Consider the following 12,356-nt stretch of genomic DNA (forward strand, 5'->3'; position numbering starts at 1 on the left):
CTTTACCCGAGTGAAATGGACTGTACATTAATATTAAATAATAAATTAATTTAATATGTTTAGTAAGTATGCAGCATTTTTACAGAAATAGTAGTCGCTTGCACTTCGACACGATCAATAAACAACAACAAGGAAACCGAAAGTCGGGAATATTCGTTTGTTTCCGTGAGTCTCCGACTGTGGCGCAACTCTGAATTCTGGGTAAATGTTTTTGAAATGTTCTCCTCGTAAACTAAACTTATTTATCAATTTTCTTTTGAGGTATTATTTCATCTCGACTTCTCAATTGTTTATTGAACATCACGGTGACAGTAGAACTGATGACACTGTTTGCAAGTCACCAACACAACCGCGCACACGCACGCACGCACTCTTTAACTTTCGATTTCTTTTTCCGGATAGATCGTGGTTTTTTTTACACGGACAAGTTGTGTTCGCACACGCTTTTATGTTTGTTTAATTCTTTCTCCTTCCAAAGAAAGTGTTTGGGTTCGGTCTCCATGGAGATATTTCTTCCACCTGTTGCAAAGGTAAGTCACTTTTTAACGAATTCTTTTAGTCATTCACTCATTCTACCATTAAGATTATGAATCACGGCGCGTGCTAGAACCATCAGACCTAAGTTTCTGTTCTTCTATTTCCAGCTGGAGAATGGAAAGAGTTTGACCTTGAGGAGAAACTCAGGAGCTGCTCCAACGATCTCTCCTGCTCCTCAGGACGACTCGTGGAATCTTCCCGGACGTTTGAGTCAGTAACTATGGAAATAGTTAAACCCACTGATATTCTCTTCCTTGTGTTTCGTTTTCTGAGATATAACACTATCTTGACGTCATGTTTTAGTCAAATGTATTTCCTTTTTCATTCAGAATTTTAACTTTAAGGTCACACATTGTTATTGTTACTTAATTTAAAAGAAAAATACAATAATGCAGATATTCATGTATGAAGATTATGTAAAGATTGAATTGGTGAAATGGTAACTTATTACTATTAAATATGACTAATAGAATAATCCGATTTTATGGGGGTTTATTTTTTACGAAAAACTATGTTTTCAATTATTTTAATGTCCTTCTTCAACAAATTTATATCTAGCTTCCCCACTGTAAGAAAAGTTTACCTGCAACGTTTGAAAATGTGAAACAAAAGCATCTCTGTGGCTTTAAAAGTTGTAGTTTGCTCTGTTTCCCCATTTGTTTACCTTCTAGAAGTTTGATAAAAGTTGTTTCAGAATTTCACTAACCGTGGAAATGAATGCAACAACCATCTCCGAGCCACAACTGTTAAGCGGTTTGCTGGTCAATACAACTACAATATACATTTATAAGTTAAGATTTCATATATTTACAGTAATATTTAAACCAGATGATGGAAGATTTAAGGATGATAAGAACTTTCCTTTTTAATTTCTTCATACTTTCTTGAGGAAAGGTTTGTTTTGGTTTAATGATGATGATTGATCTTTTTTTTTCTCACAGAGAGAAATTAACATGTTTAGGAATGTGCTGCTATTTTAATATAATATGATATATATAATATAATTATATGATAAATAGCCTGAAAGAAAAACATATCAAGGTACATTAATGTAGATACAAAATTAAAATGTTGTGCAATAGTAAAAAAAAAGAATAGCAAAGAAAAAAAAAGAGAAATGAAGATTATATGTAACAGTACAGTTATGAAATACGAGTCCAGATGACGTTGGACTTAGTTTGAGCTAAATGGACGCCATTATCGCAATTGTAAACAAGGATTCAAAACTATTTTTTCGTTTATTTGGTTCTAAGGAATAAACCCGTCGCTGTGGGACAAGGATGATGTCGCCCACTGGCTGCACTGGGCTCAGAAGGAATGTTCCCTGCGTCGTCCTGACAACCAGAACTTTGAGATGAATGGCCGGGCCTTGTGTCTGCTCACCAAAGAAGACTTCAGGCGCCGCTGCCCCAGCTCAGGTCACTATGATGACTGATGACGTGCCGATTAGCTTTGAATAAACTGCTTTGCACGGCACTCTGCAAACACACACACACACACACGTTGCTGATATCTTTCAAAAAAATGTGGTGCTAATGGCTACATTTAAAACTCCCTGATATCAAGTCTCTTGACTTAGACGGTGTTGTTTACGATTCTTCTCCAGGCGACGTTCTCTACGAGGTTCTACAGTGCGTGAAACGTCCGAGGCGGAGTGATGCGCCTGACTCTCCCAAAACCTCAACCGACCTGAAGCAAAGAATCTCATTTCCTGCAGCTTCAAAAGTCCAGGAGACTTCAGCAAACGGTGGAGTCAGTGGTAAGGACCCACTAATGGAAAGACAATCTTATCAACGGCCGACACAACCTGTGTGTCGTTGTGTCCCTGAGCAAGACACTTTACCCTGATTGCTCCTGATGGTGAACTTGGCGCAAGTGTGCAGCCTACAGTGTGTGTGAATGGCTGTAAAAAGCACTACCGAATTTCCCCTTGCGGGACTAATAAGGGATTCTAAAAAAAACCAAAAAAAACAACCTTTTGACACCAGAAGGAACAAGTATGTGCCCCCAACAGGGTTTGACTTTCCATGTGACCTATTTAGAAGCTGATAACCGGAGCTTCGAGCTCACATTACTGCGAGTGTCAGGCCCAGTAGACTCCAGCACGCATGAGGTAGAACTAACACAGACCAGAAGAAAACAGTTCCTGGAAGCAGAAATTACAGCATTCAAATGCTGGAGGTGAGAACAGCTGCAGAAATGAGTTCATTGAGAGGGAGGGAGACGTACTCAGTGTTGGTAAACAAGTTTGGATTGACTTTTATTTGAGTCAAAACATAATAGAGGAATGTTTCATGGCAGGTTCTGACTTGTCAGCAATCAGGGCTAATACAGCTTTTAGAGAATTTTCTCCTAGTTGACCTTTAATCGCAGCCGCACAATGACTTTACAGGAAGACACAAATCAGTAACTATTAAAACTAGTCTGTACTTCCTGGTGTACTGTTCTCTTGGTACTAGTGGTTGTAAATCTGGTTTACTGCGGACGAAGATTACAAGCTTGTCTAAGCTTGAAAAAAAACAAGCTCGTATAAAAAAGCAGCAGATCAAGCAGTTGTTCAAAGACGTATTGCTTGACCGGTGTTTTTTTTAAGGTCCTGGAGAAGAAGGCGATACAGAAGACGACTGTGTAGTTCTCTGGATTCTCCCTCGGGGGGGTCTCGATGTTCAACACATGTACCCTTGGTTGTTTGTTTATGTATATACCATGTGTGGAATCAAAGCAGCTGACTCCGGCCTGAATGAGGTTCGATTCTTTCGGATCTTTGAGATGGATCTACTGAGCTAAAGGGACATGTTTCAAGATAGTTTGAGGCACTAAAGAGTCCCGCCTGGGAGGACTAGCTAACTATGTAGCTGCAGGTGGAAGATCCGGTTTCTCCAGAGTATTCATTTGCTTGTGTAACTAGTTTCACTTTCAGTCTGACTTAAGTTCCTCATGTGTGTCCGACAGTGATCCAAACGGGCTTCACAGCGACCAAAGCTGCAGAGACCTGCCGAGGGTCCGGTCAGTCCCCGACACCCGAGACAGATCTCAGCGAGTGTCCGTCCCACGAAACAAACAGTGAGTTTGATCATTTGACTGCTGCGATCATTCAGTCTTTCCTCACAATCTCCTCCTTGATGGCATCAGCAGGGGGAGTCTGTGTGTCCCCCACAATGGAAGAGCGTTTTCCCAAAGAGCCCTTAAATCTGTCCAACCGGGATAAACCACAGAGTCCAGTAGAGACCAGTCCATTACCAGGTGAGCGAGTGGCCGGAGAAAACGTTGCAGAACTCCCCATTGGAAGGATGTCTGAGGGTCATGCATGTGACATTTTGACATTATTTTTACGTGATTATTTCATTTTGAACAGTCTCACTTTCCACTAACTTTAGACCCCCCACCCTCTCAGTTGATTCAGTGTCACTGGTGCCTGTGTTAGTGTCCACGGTACTTTGGACTTTGACGCTTTCCAAGGCCTCCTCAATTATGGAAAGGGTTTCTTGAACAAAGGTTACACACAAAGCGATTGCTTTGATACACAATAGTCTGAGCAAAACACAGGTGGGTACTTTCAAGAAGAGCAAGCAGTTAGCGTTGACTGCTAACTAGCTAGCCTATTGTGTACGCCTACAAGACAACGGTTTTGTTGAACAAAGACAACATTAAACAATCCTATCAAGCTGACTATGGAGTCAAAACACACAAAAAACATTGTCCTCCATTGCCTCCAATAACGCCGTGGCGACCATTTGTTCCAACCACCGCAAATCTTTTTTGGTGTGTTGTGGTCTTTTATAGCTCAGTAGTCAATCTTTAACTTCTTGAGCATCTTCCGACAACACTGGGATGTCTAGTGAAAAGTACATTTTCTTCGTGACCTCTGAATGAACCTTGTCGTTACGGGTTGCAGACGCCCACTTGATTCTTTCAACTGAGACCAGGCACAAAAAGGTCAACTGACCACGCAACGTTCATTCTTCCTGCCATGATAGACACTTGGGTATTTTGTTACATGGAAGGTTTGTGTTAAGAGTCTCTCGTAGAAGTTCGACGTCAGATTTTTAGTACCATCTCAGCTCACTTCGAACCACAGAGGAGTAGGTACTAAAAAAAGTAGCTGCTTCAACACAACAATAACAGGGTTGGGTCAAGTAGAGTTCGTTAAAAAGGTTCATAACTCTCTTTAGATTCAAACATCCTTTAAAAGAACCGAACAAATAAACTAACGTTCATTCCTGACTCCGAGGTGTTGAATGGGTTGTGTTGTCTAGCCATAGTCGAACCTGAGGCCACAATCAACTGCAGAGAATCCTGTGTCCACATGCCGTGTTAAAAAAAGATCTCCATGACTGTTTTTGCCACTTTGTCCTGATGACTTACACACAAACTTGTCCCCGAGCGGTTTTTCTGCCTCTGTTTTGCCTTTGTCGATACACCTCAGAAGATGTTATCTTTGCTCGGAAATGTTTTTACAGGCCGAGGGGAAAAAATTGTTGCATAAAAAATTTATGAAAGACATTTGGGTGAAAGAAAATACTGAAAATTTGAAATAAAGCTGAAATGACACCTAACATTATTTGTTATATGATATCCAAGAGAAGAAAATAGTCCAACTGTTACAGGGGCTTAACCTCGGACTGCAGGTGATATACTAATGACAACTAGGTGGATATTTTAGAGTTTCTTTTTAGTGTTTTTTCCTGTAAAGTTACTCAAGACTGACACTAAATTTGAATTAACACACTTCAAACCAAAACCAATCAACCTTTCTCACTTTTGTACTGTTTGATAAATGCTAACTGTATATAGCTCGTGCTAGCTGGGACGTTCCAGTGGATCTTTGGACTTCAGATACTTCCTGCTCTACTAGAATATTTTATTTCAAGCAATCTAAAAGATTAAGAAAAAAAACCCCACTATTAACACGGTAACAAAAAATAGCTGTTACTTCCTGAAGGTGAATTTTTGCTTTTTGGATCAGAACCTGCTCTGACTGGTTTGACGGACATAACAAAAGCAAACTGCGGGTCTACGCCAGAAAAAGTTCTGAATTCAAACAGATGAAACGGGAACTGATACCTGTAAAAAATATAGAAATTGACTTTACTCTTGTCTTCTCATTACACACTATATGGCAAAAAATAATATAAATACAATACATAAAATCCTATTTTATTGAAATGTTTAAATAAATAACAAAAAACGTATTGGATCTTTTTATAGCAAAGTTTAACAGAAAAAAAACCTAAAATGATTAAATAATACAAACATTTTAAATTAATTTGGAAAATATCAAGATGTAAATAATCATAAACTTTTATTGTGTATTAATCTTTTTCTACTGAAATAATTATTAGCTTTATTAGCTCCTGCTAATGCTAACTGTGTTTCCACCAGCGTGTCGTCTGCTGTGTGACTTTGTGTATCAGCTGTTGTGCGACTCGCAGTACCACGAGTTCATCCGCTGGGTGGACCGAGACAGTCGCACGTTCAAGGTGGTGGATCCAAGCGGCCTGGCGCGTCTCTGGGGTAACCAGAAGGTGAGTGACGGTGCACGTATGTTATACCACAGGAGGTGACAGACGAGTGTTTCGACAGAACCGGGTCAACATGACCTACGAGAAGATGTCCCGGGCCATGCGTCACTACTACAAGCTCAACGTCATCAAGAAAGTACGAGGACAGAAACTTGTCTTCAGGTGGGTTTTTCATTATTCCTTTACTTCCGTCACTCACCTTCGCCCCCTTCAGGTTCCTGAAGACGCCTCATGGAAGCAGACGACTCGCGACTGGACCCGCTGAGTCCCCAGATGGAAGTCCTGCAGAGGAGCTGAGTGACGACAACTCGGACTCTGTGTCGCGCCCAACGAAAGATTTCTCTGCTTTGATCTGATCAGGAATGAAAATAATTATATAATATTTCTGTGGTTACATGTTTTTACTTTCTTTATGTACAGAGTGATTACACAAACACTAAGCTGAAGTGTTACGACTAAATTAATCGATTCAAGAACAAGCAATAAACATCTTCTAAGCAATAAAATCATGTGAAAAACATTTTTTTAATTAATAATCACTCGTACGTTAATAATCACTCAACGTATGTGTTCAGGATGAGGCTCAGATTCTAATTTAATATCCTTACTTTCAAATCGTTTTTGTTTTTTAATTTTCAATAAACACAAAAATGTTCACAGAGTTTCATTTTACTGTTAAAATTAAACTTTTGGCGGCTAGATGGCAGCAGTTACAACGTCATCCGGGCTAAAGGAACATGACCGTGGATGAGAGGATACAGTGACTCCACCAATATTTAAAGCTGATGTTTGGACATATTTTGGTTTGAAAACAAATGAAAGCAGTAACGACTTCGTCAAGAGTCATGTGGTCTGTAAATTCTGCAACACCAGAGTCAAGTACTGGACAATACTACGAATATATACTTGTTATTACAGTATCAAAATATTAGTTTTGTCAACCCTGTACCGTGATACGTATCGTATTCGCAGATTCTTGTCAATACACACTCCTAAACTAAACTAACCAATGATAGTGGACTATACTCTCACCTTTGGTCATCGGCTCAGTAGTGACTCAAGAACAAGATCACAGATACAAGAGTCATCCAAGAGAGACTCAGAGTTGTGAGGATCTTCAACTGTTTGTTTGACCCGGTTAGGCCTGACATGTTCCTTGAATTCATAAAAAAAAAAAGTGAGTCATAAGTGCTCGTGTAGGTTTTCTATCTTTTATTTGCGTCTTGTTTGGAAGGGTCTCGGGATGTTCAGAGCGACAGTGGAAGTGTTGTCTGTAACCATCGTCACATGTGCATGACCAACAAGGTATGTCTAATGCGGAGCTTTTATAAGACAGAGCCCAAAACAGAATCCCAGGATTCAGACTCGGGTCGTTTGATGATCAGATCCAGAATATTTGTCAAAAAAAATCTGAGTTAAAGATGGTGCTCGGAGTGTCTACGTGTCAGTACCGGGAGGTTCCTCGGTCCATTTCCTTCTCCGGGTCCGGGTTCCTGGCCACGTATCAGCTGGGGTCGGCTCAGTGCTTCCGGAACCAGGCCCCCTGGATTCTTCAGACGGCGCCGAGTGTGCTTGGAGCGTCGGCTGGTTCTCTGGTGGCCGCCGCCGTCGTGTGCCAGATGGATCCGAGTGAGTGGAGACAATATAGAGATTTAATTTATCTTATGTTGTGAAATAACGTTTTATTTACAGATTTTTAATTACCGTACAGATTATTTTATATCAATGTAATTTCCTTTTTACTTATTTTGATTATAAACCAAGTTAACAAGAAATATATTAGGTTCCCATAAAGAAAAATGAAAGAAAAATATTTTTGAAATGTATAAAGTCATATTTCCAGTTGCCTGCAAATCAATATTTTAGTGAAAAACAAAGAACCCGTTTACTCTGTAAATGTTTTGTTTATAAATTAGATCTTATTTGCTTTTTTGCAGTCAAATATTTGCTTGTAGATTCTGAATTTGATGAGAAACCGAACATGTACCTACTTTAAATCAACTTAAAAAATTGTTTTTTCCATTTTCCATCTTCATAAATAAATGAAAAATACATTTTGGGAACGTGTTTGTGTGCCATTAGTTAATAACAATAACGTCCAAAGGTTTCTCTCAACGCATCTTCATTTGATTTTTAAATCTTCCTTCACAGCCGTGATCCGCGACGAGATGCTGGGCTTCGCCAGGGAGATGAAGAAGTTCACGCTCGGGCCGTTGAATCCGTCCATCAACATCTTCCACTGGCTGGAGAAAGTCCTGTTCAAGCACCTTCCGAACGACGCGCACAGGATGGCCAGCGGGCGTCTGGTCGTGGGTTTGACTCGTCTGACTGACGGCGAGCACGTCAGCGTGTCGGAGTATCAGTCCAAACATGAGGTCATCCAGGTGAGTGAAGAAGACGCTTCACGTCCAGTGGTTTCCCAAGATTAAAAGTCTCCCTTCCACAGGTTTTACTGTGCAGCTGCTACGTGCCGGGCTACTGCGGGATGCTGCCCCCTAGCTTCCGAGGCGAGGTAAGAATTCTCTTTTATCCGCCCAGAAACTCCGTAGACTCCGCTCTCATGTCCTTCATCTCCCGCCACAGTACTACGTGGACGGCGGGTTCACCAGGATGCAGCCGGTCTTGCAGCTCCCCTGCAGCCAGACGCTGACGGTGTCGCCTTTCTCGGGCGACGTGGACATCTGCCCCGACGACTCGCCCGCCATGTTCAAAATGGTCGTGGCCCAAACCACGTTGAAGGGGAACATGGCGAACACCGTCAGGATTTTCAACGCCCTCTATCCTTTGGATGTAGAGGTCAGTGAAGAAGCTGGTGTGGGGAGATTCCAACTGTGTTGATCTTTGAAATATTTTTTTGTGATTGTTCTCTCAGACGCTGGAGGACGCCTATCATATGGGCTACAACGACACCGTTCAGTACCTCGTCAACCACGGTCAGTACGGCGATCCTCCAAACAAAAATTGGGCGTTTCATGAATCCCTGCTTACTTTGCATTTAGAGCTCATCACACATCCCATGATGACCAACATTTCTCAGGAACCCATGTACACGAGAGCCCCCATGTTCCTGGACACCATGGTGGAGGAAGTACAGGAGATGACAGCGGACACCAAGAAAGTATCATTTGAGACCGGAGAAGAAACAGCAGCGTTTTACAAGTCTAACAATCAGGCGTCCATCGCTGTTGAGCTTTTGAATAGTGGTGAGAGACTTATGATACATCAGCACGTGTTTAAGCATTAGAATGACTGTGGTAATGGGTCACTTTGACATACCTTAACACTTAAACTCTTGCCATAAACAGTCTCAATTCTTGCCGTATCTTGAGGAACTTCTTCCATTGGTAACATGTGTCAAAGGAACCTTGGGCGTTACCCTTCACAGATCTAAACACTGCAACTGTAACCCAGAACTGGTTTAAATTCTTACCATAGTTTGAGGAACTTCTAGGTACCACTGGTGCCATGTTTCAAAGGAACCTTGGGCGTTACCCTTCACAGATCTAAACACTGCAACTGTAACCCAGAACTGGTTTAAATTCTTACCATAGTTTGAGGAACTTCTAGGTACCATTGGTGCCATGTGTAAAAGGAACTTTGGGCGTTACCCTTCACAGATCTAAACACTCCAACTCTTACCCAGAACTGGTTGCAATTCTTATGTTAGTTTGAGGAACTTCTAGGTACGACTGGTTCCATGTGTCAAAGGTACCAGTACCGGTACCTTTGACAGATCTAAATGCTACAACTTTTTCCCAGGAACAAATTTAATTCTTACTATAGTTTGAGGAACTTCTAGGTACCATCGGTGCCATGTGTCAAAGGTAGCATGGGTGGTACCCTTTACAGTTCTAAAGACTAAAAGAAAGCTTGAGGAACATCTATCTTTATCCAGACCAACAGACGAATTTGTAATTTTGTTTACGTTTCAGTTCTGCTGGTGAACCTGGTGGCGTACATGAGCATGTTTGGAGTTCCAGCCATTTTGCTCTCCTACTTGTTAATCCCGGTTGTCCTGCCTCTGCTGGTCTTGCCGCTGAGTCGCCCTTGGTGAGACTCTTTCTTGATTTCATCAGTTTTACGTCACGACACCAACAGAAGATTCTTTGTTTTGTGTTCAGGCTGGAGTCGGAGTTGATGCACTGGACCTTGCACGGAATGAAACATTTCTTCTTCTTCTTTCTCAACACCTGCATCTTCACCTTCAAGAGGAACTTTCGAGACATGTGAGTGTGAAGTTCTCATATCTACTCTCAACCTAACTGTGGTGTTTTGTAACAGCCAACGTCATCGGCAGAAAAATGTTATTCACCGATTTCATAAGTTGATTATGAGGACTTGAGTTTCAAGTTTGAAGTTGGAACACCAAAGCAGGCCTTGAGTTGAAGCGGAGGGTCTAAAGTAACTGGAGTGTCAAAATGGTGGATTTTGCCTTTATATAATGTATGAAAGAAAAAAGAGATCAATGTCAGACCTAACAGCTGAACTCTCGCTCCAGGTTGGGTCCCATCCCCCTCCTGGTGAAGCTGCTCTGGTTTGAACGAGAGATGGAAAAAGTATCTCAGGAGCTGAGCACGACGTCCACCTGCAAACTTCCCACCTCCTCACGTCCAGCAGACCTGCGCTGCAAAAGTCTGCCCCCACAGCGAGGAAATAAAAATCCCGGGTTCCACATCCTGTAGCCACGTTGAAGACAATGATCTGGGAGATTGTAAATAGGCTTGAGAGTTAATACATTCTGACTCAGAGGGACACCCTGGACAGCGACCGAGTCCCTCTTTCTATAGAACAAAGAAGTGCTGAATTTAATTGTAACTGTGTGGAGAGATTTATAGAAATGTATTATCCATGAAGCATATATTGTTGATTTATTTAATCTGTATTAAAATCTATAATGCTGTGTTTTGCTCAAAGTTACTATTTTTATTTTAAAACGTTACATTATCTTCAAGTTTTGTCGTTGAAAAATGACCTCAAGTATAAATCCAGCAAAACGAGTGAAAATAAAAAACAAAATTTAACCTTTTGCTGCAGAGAAACAAGCCCCTACTTTCCTGCACTAAATTATGTGTATATAGTTTTATCTTGAGATGTGTTGCATATATCTGACACACCTTGAATATCACTCTAATCCACCCTCAAAAAAAAGGCTGTAAAGTTTTTTTACTGTTAGATTCGACAAGGATTCGAAAAAACATGATTCTTGCTCCCCCCAGTGTCAAAGAAGTGTAACTGCACTGTCATGGCTTCCTAGTCGCCCCATAAGCTCACATGTATCTGTTTATACTTTAGGATTCAGAGGCCGTTACATTATGACCTCCAGGCTAACCAACGTTGTTTTGAAGCTCAACTAGACTCAACACACTTCACTGGTTTTTCAATCCGTAAGATCGTCTTTCAAAAAACAACAACACACATTTTATAGAACTTAGATCTTTTCAGTGCTGTCGACTCTAAAGCTGTTGCTGCTACTCCGATGCCGTCCACCACGCCTGCGCTCTCTTCGTCACCATCTTCATGTTGCACTTTGGATGACTATGTTAGCAAACAAACCACACGGCTCAGGACCAGTTGGTCCAGTACATCATCGAGCGCTCATTGGTTTTACGGCCATTTGCGGTGCTTGAAGCTCATGATGTCATCACTCACAGTGCGCATCTGTGTATTGATCTCAGTATCTGATCGGTGGCGACACAACCGCCGGACAAACCGAACAGAGAAATCTGTGTCTCTAAGTTGGACCGCGTGTTTCTTAACTCAGATGCCCTTGAAGGTTGAAAAAACCACCCTCCTGCATTTCAACCCTCTGCAGGAGAAACCAAGAGTTATTCCAGGGAAAGTTTAACCAGCGTGGCAAAGGAACATGTCATGCTGGAGTTAAAAACTGGTCCTGTGATGTCCTTGTTCAACATTTCACTCATTTATCCTGCAGCAAATATTTGTTTTTGTTTACGGCGATGGCAGTGAAGCGATGAGCAATAAATAAAAAATAATCAATTTTAAACCACTCAGAGAAGCAACACCAGTGGTGGTTTGATATTTCTCCTAAAACCACAGATACGAAAAGAGACAAACTCACTCAAGGGTTCAGTAGACATCATGTAGTTTCACGTCCTGGCCACGTGGTGGAGACACAACAGGTGAATTACGCAGTCCAGCTATGTCTGAAATCTACGCAAACGGTATGGTCATGTGAGCCGTATTTGTTGACCTGGAAGTGACCAAAAATACTTTCACTGGTCATCTGAATAGGACCATGTTCAAAAAAAACGTTTATATCATCATGATTTGTCATTA

General features: G+C 41.3%; 2 protein-coding genes across 4 annotated transcripts; both read left to right on the forward strand.

Moving 5' to 3' along the window:
* Positions 1–159: 159 nt before the first annotated feature.
* Positions 160–6,579, forward strand: etv7 (ETS variant transcription factor 7). 3 transcript variants are annotated; one of them, XM_087781060.1, is made up of 10 exons: positions 160–201; positions 479–530; positions 645–747; positions 1,791–1,955; positions 2,144–2,296; positions 3,490–3,600; positions 3,670–3,780; positions 5,920–6,062; positions 6,121–6,221; positions 6,274–6,579. In XM_087781060.1, the coding sequence occupies exons 2-10, from the start codon at positions 501–503 to the stop codon at positions 6,413–6,415; spliced, it is 1,059 nt and encodes a 352-aa protein (XP_087637186.1). In that variant the 5' UTR covers positions 160–201; positions 479–500; the 3' UTR covers positions 6,416–6,579. The 3 variants fall into 3 exon arrangements, with proteins under 3 accessions (XP_087637186.1, XP_087637185.1, XP_087637184.1); XM_087781059.1 differs by lacking the exon at positions 160–201 and having other exon boundaries at positions 265–530; positions 3,673–3,780; XM_087781058.1 differs by lacking the exon at positions 160–201 and having other exon boundaries at positions 271–530.
* Positions 6,580–7,480: 901 nt separating this feature from the next.
* On the forward strand, positions 7,481–10,741 carry pnpla1 (patatin-like phospholipase domain containing 1). Its single transcript, XM_087781512.1, has 9 exons — positions 7,481–7,688; positions 8,211–8,443; positions 8,506–8,571; positions 8,643–8,855; positions 8,932–8,992; positions 9,059–9,262; positions 9,992–10,109; positions 10,181–10,285; positions 10,558–10,741. The coding sequence occupies exons 1-9, from the start codon at positions 7,481–7,483 to the stop codon at positions 10,739–10,741; spliced, it is 1,392 nt and encodes a 463-aa protein (XP_087637638.1).
* Positions 10,742–12,356: the final 1,615 nt, after the last annotated feature.

The sequence above is a fragment of the Callionymus lyra genome, chromosome 19 (genome assembly GCF_982586985.1).
Source record: "Callionymus lyra chromosome 19, fCalLyr1.hap1.1, whole genome shotgun sequence".
In the NCBI taxonomy this organism is placed as follows: domain Eukaryota; kingdom Metazoa; phylum Chordata; class Actinopteri; order Syngnathiformes; family Callionymidae; genus Callionymus; species Callionymus lyra.

Excerpts from the sequence above, each read along its gene's own strand:
- etv7 (XM_087781058.1), top strand. The coding sequence starts at position 321 with ATGACACTGTTTGCAAGTCACCAACACAACCGCGCACACGCACGCACG. Across the intron at positions 3,601-3,669 it reads TCCGTCCCACGAAACAAACA|CAGGGGGAGTCTGTGTGTCC; the intron begins GTGAGTTTGATC and ends TGATGGCATCAG. Across the intron at positions 6,063-6,120 it reads GTCTCTGGGGTAACCAGAAG|AACCGGGTCAACATGACCTA; the intron begins GTGAGTGACGGT and ends GTGTTTCGACAG.
- pnpla1 (XM_087781512.1), top strand. The coding sequence starts at position 7,481 with ATGGTGCTCGGAGTGTCTACGTGTCAGTACCGGGAGGTTCCTCGGTCC. Across the intron at positions 8,993-9,058 it reads TCAGTACCTCGTCAACCACG|AGCTCATCACACATCCCATG; the intron begins GTCAGTACGGCG and ends CTTTGCATTTAG. Across the intron at positions 9,263-9,991 it reads TGTTGAGCTTTTGAATAGTG|TTCTGCTGGTGAACCTGGTG; the intron begins GTGAGAGACTTA and ends TTTACGTTTCAG.